The following is a 4,400-nucleotide window of genomic DNA, read 5'->3' as shown; positions in this document are numbered from 1 at the left end:
GTTAATAAACAATGTTGTATATCATAAGTGTCGTAATTTTGTTTATTATCAAACTTCGTTTTCCTTCGAACACATCGATTGCTAGTAACAAATATATTTTTCATGTGAATATACGTTATAGTCACTATAAGAAAAAATAATAATAATATAATTACTACAGCGTCTAGATGAAAGCGTTAATACCTTACGAATTGGAGTGCCTTTTTGCCTGAGTTTCCCAGTAAAAATGTTGAAGATGTCAAACCACGCGTTCGAATGTTGTTTCCTGGCATTTTTCACCTTTCTATCTTCTTGTCGGCATCGTGACTTATTTATCTGTAGGTTTTAATGAAAGCATACTTGAGTTCAAATATTTAAAACAACGTAATTTGTCATTTACTTGTCTTTAGTCCTTCAGATAATGTGGAATCAAATTTAAAACATAAAAATTGTTTTGGTTTGCACTTTTGGCGAAAGGTGCATAATATATTATGTATGCTGTGTTCACTGCGAGTATCGAACTCTGAATTTTAGCTATCCGCTGAGTCACTGGGCGGGGCGTAAACTTCTAAATTCGAAATGATCCATCAAAAGACATGTGAAAAACAAGAAATGCACATATTATGTTGATTTTGAGTTATTATCTTTCCTCCGATTACTCAGCGGTAAGAACAAGGGCCTATAACGTTAACATTCAGGGTGTGATCCTTCTGAAGGACAGAATGTAGATATAACCTCTTGTTTAACTTTACTCTTAAACAAACAGTTCTTATCTTACAATGAAAACAAGCAAATTGAAAAATATTAACACAGCTGTTAACCGAAAACAACTGTTACAAAAGTTACAAGAAAATTCCTTTCTCTTATTACCTTCGCCCTCTCTGGGATTGAGGGTATTGCAATCGGGTCTGTGTGTGTGTTTGTCTATGTTTCAGCGCGCGTATCTCAAAACTAATAGGCTGAAGTATGCGAAACTTTTACCCAAAATGGGAAGTCAGAATGGGAGAGTCCTCCCCAAATTTTGTTCTGATGCAGATCCAGATCCGGTTTCTGGATCACTTTGAAGCATTTTTTTTTATAATGGGGAGAGAGAGGGCAATTTCGCGGTTTTGGGTTAATAACTCTGTAAATTGTGATTGGATTTGTATCAAATTTCATGGGCACATTAAGGTTCAGGCACCTCAACACATTAAAAAAATGATCCGGAGCGTTGATCATTCTGGGTATGAAAAGGATTTTCAGAGTTTTCGAAGGTGAAATTTGACGCTATACAATATAAACGCATGCAATCTCGAAAAGGAGCGGCGGGGCGAAGGTATGCAATATTTCTGATTGCTCTTGTTAATAATAGTTATAGTCTCTTTCTAGTATCGGTACTAAAATATTTACCAGTCCTTGCAACGTATTCAATTATTAAGAAGAGCAAATATACTCCACCCCTCCAAGTGGCTTAGCGATAAGCTAGAGGGCTTATACGTTAAAACCCGGGTTTAGATACCAGTGGTTGGCAAAGCGCGGATAGCCTATTGTGTAGCTTTGTTCGTAAATTCAAACAAACAAATAAAAGGCAATTATAAAATAAATTGTAAATCTTCTTGATCAAGTTAGTTTAAGAAAGCTTTGAAAATATTGAATACGTACTGCCATATAATCTAAATTATTCAGATTAATACATGTGAATATAGGTTCTAAACTTTGGTGTGTTCATTTCAAATTTCACTGGAATATTGTCTTTAATTATAACATTAACTGAATCAAAACGTTCATATATATTTTGGGCTAGTGACCAAACATTTGGTATATCTATAATACAACTGTTCATATATTATGACATGTGTTAAACTTTATCATTTTCTGCTTGTCTCCTCAGCCTCTTATAAACTTGCCCCCCAGTGGCACAGCGGAATGTCTGCAGACTTACAACGCTATAAACTGGGTTTCGATACTCGTGGTGGGCAGAACACAGATAGCCCTTTGTGTAGCTTTGTGCTTAACTACAAACAAACAAACTTATAAACGTACATCAACAAAATCAAAAGAGATTAAGATCATTCCTTACTGAAACATTTTTTGTTCGAAATTCATGTTGGATTCATATTTACCTATAACATACTCTCGCTGGCTCAGCTGTAAATCTAAGGGCTTATAACATTATATATATATATATATTCCATTACGAGAAATTCCCAAGATGTTACTTAACACATATAGTTAATTAAAATTTGATCTTTACCTTGATTGAAGGCATATGATTTCGTTTCTTCCACTCCTTTATTTTCATTTCAGCTTCAGTCATGGTGGTACCGTTTTCATACACCTCCGTAATGGATATCAATTCTTGTTGAGATGTGTTAATACAACATTCACTATACAGAGGAGAATCCACCTGTTGTTCTTCTACTTTCTCTTCTAAAATTGTTCCTGAATTAAGAAACTTAATGTCATATAATTAGTATACCTCTTTAAGAGGGCTTAAACACAACTACAAATAAGCGCAAAGAATATTCTCTCTTGATTTACATTGTCATCCACAAAACAGGAAGGAGTAAAACTGTTGTCCATGAGTATATGCCGTTGAAATGAAGAGAAACGGAGTCTTAAAGCTAGTTAGAAATATAATCAGCTGTCAGATTGATCAGTAAAACTAGTTTAAAATGGAATCAGCCTTCAGATTCACCACTAAGACTAATTAAAATAGCACTTGGTTCCCAAATTGATCATTAAAACTTTTAAAATCTAAACTAGCTCTCAGGCTTATAAACAAACCTAGTTTTAAACTGAACTTGGCTCTCAGACTGATCACTAAAACTAATTTACATGGTACATATAGCTCTAAGGCTAATCACTAAAAACTAGTTTATAACGAACCTCTAAGGCTGATCTCTAAAACTATTGAAAGTATGATTAGTTTCTTTAGTAATGATCCGTCGGAAGTGTAATTAATTCTTAGGCAGATGACAGTTTGAATAAGGATTTAAAAAAGTTATGTTCGTGGAACCACTCATAAAAACCGATATATTTACATCTATATCAATACAACCAAGAGTTCTGCTTGATAACAAAAATGCTGAAACGTCTTGCGTTTAATAACTTGATAATGGTTTATATTTCCTTTGTAAAAGTTGACTTTTAAATTGGAGAGTGATAAATAATTTCAGTTAAAACAGTTTTAAATAGAATAATTTTATGATCTGTAAACTGTGAATGTGAAGTGTAGTGAACTACAAAAATTGAATAATTCAAAACAAAGTCACGGATGAAAATATTTTCAACTGCTTAACGTCTATACTTTGATTACGTGTTTACATACTAGCAGAGACCCGCAAAACATTTGCGGTCAAATTAGTATCTTCTCTATTGCATTGCAACAGTACTTCTTTAAATACGGGATTTCTAGAGTAATACAAAAGAATTCTAATAGCAGACACTGAAATTTATATGTCCACTTGTCCTAGTCCTAACACTAGTTAAGCCTTCATTAAGTACGGCCTATATTCGATAAAGAGATAAATTAACAATGTAACTTGTGTACGTTTTTTGCTTTAGTTCAATTAGGACTGAACCTTACCGCACTTAATACTATCAATAGATAATCTTCTAATATTATTCTACGACCTAACGTTAGACCTTTTTCAAAACTTTGATAAACTTTCCATGTGTTCTATAAAATCTCTACTAAAGTATATTTACAACATTTCTGGCGTAATTCGACGGTTTAACAAAAATACGTTTTCAAACTGCGAAAAAAGTGCATTTTTTCTGTACATTTTAGTCCAGATATATCGTTAATTTTCGATCAATCGTAGACTACTGGCTTCTAATTGACAGGAAGCCAAACTACTTAAATTACGTAATAAGTTGCTATGACATCAGTGCGTGACCAAGAGACAGACAAACAGACAGATACACACTGTGTTTTATAGTATTAGATATGTATGTGTGTGTGTACATATATATCAGGCAGGCGGTAGCACTGCCTATGTAGGGATGGCTCGGATTGTTCACCGAGATGGTATTTTAAATATCTCCTCAATAGGTCATCAGAATTTTACAATACTGTACAGTACTTCCTTTTATAACAATATCTATGTAATGACTGAGTCACAAGTTCTGGGAACGTCTGTAAATATCACAGCAAAAAAATTGAATTTCTTGTTCTTCTGTTTTTTTCATTACATGATACATCAAAAACAAAAACAATGGCGTCAACCAATTTCACTGAGGTGACATAGTTTGAAACGGAGTATGTGCTTTTATAAGTATCATTAACTAGTAGTAATTAAAATAAATCATAATTCTAGTGTAAACGATGTTATCTTTTCCCCTTGAAGTTAGCTTTTTACAGAAATGTGATGTTCTTTTAAAAAGCTTAAGTACAGGGTGAATCAGGAATTACCAGCAAATAATAGATAAACAATGAA

General features: G+C 33.3%; 1 protein-coding gene across 4 annotated transcripts in view; it reads right to left on the bottom strand.

The window, feature by feature from the left end:
• The window catches only part of LOC106460279 (phosphoinositide 3-kinase adapter protein 1-like), a 45,245-nt gene that overhangs the window by 16,509 nt on the left and 24,336 nt on the right, over window positions 1-4,400 (bottom strand). For all 4 annotated transcript variants that reach the window (XR_002610730.1, XM_013919968.2, XM_022386957.1 and 1 more), the window contains 2 exons: window positions 2,213-2,400; window positions 184-315 (listed from right to left, as the gene is read on the bottom strand). Coding sequence is in view for 3 of the 4 variants with exons in the window: in XM_013919968.2 (XP_013775422.1) it covers window positions 184-315; window positions 2,213-2,400 (320 nt within the window). In the remaining variant the exon portion in view is untranslated. The remainder of the gene's footprint in view (window positions 1-183; window positions 316-2,212; window positions 2,401-4,400) is intronic.

The sequence above is a fragment of the Limulus polyphemus genome, unplaced genomic scaffold (assembly GCF_000517525.1).
Source record: "Limulus polyphemus unplaced genomic scaffold, Limulus_polyphemus-2.1.2 Scaffold740, whole genome shotgun sequence".
Lineage (NCBI taxonomy): Eukaryota > Metazoa > Arthropoda > Merostomata > Xiphosura > Limulidae > Limulus > Limulus polyphemus.
Note: the sequence above shows the minus strand (reverse complement) of the source record. Positions and strands in the feature narration are given on the sequence as shown.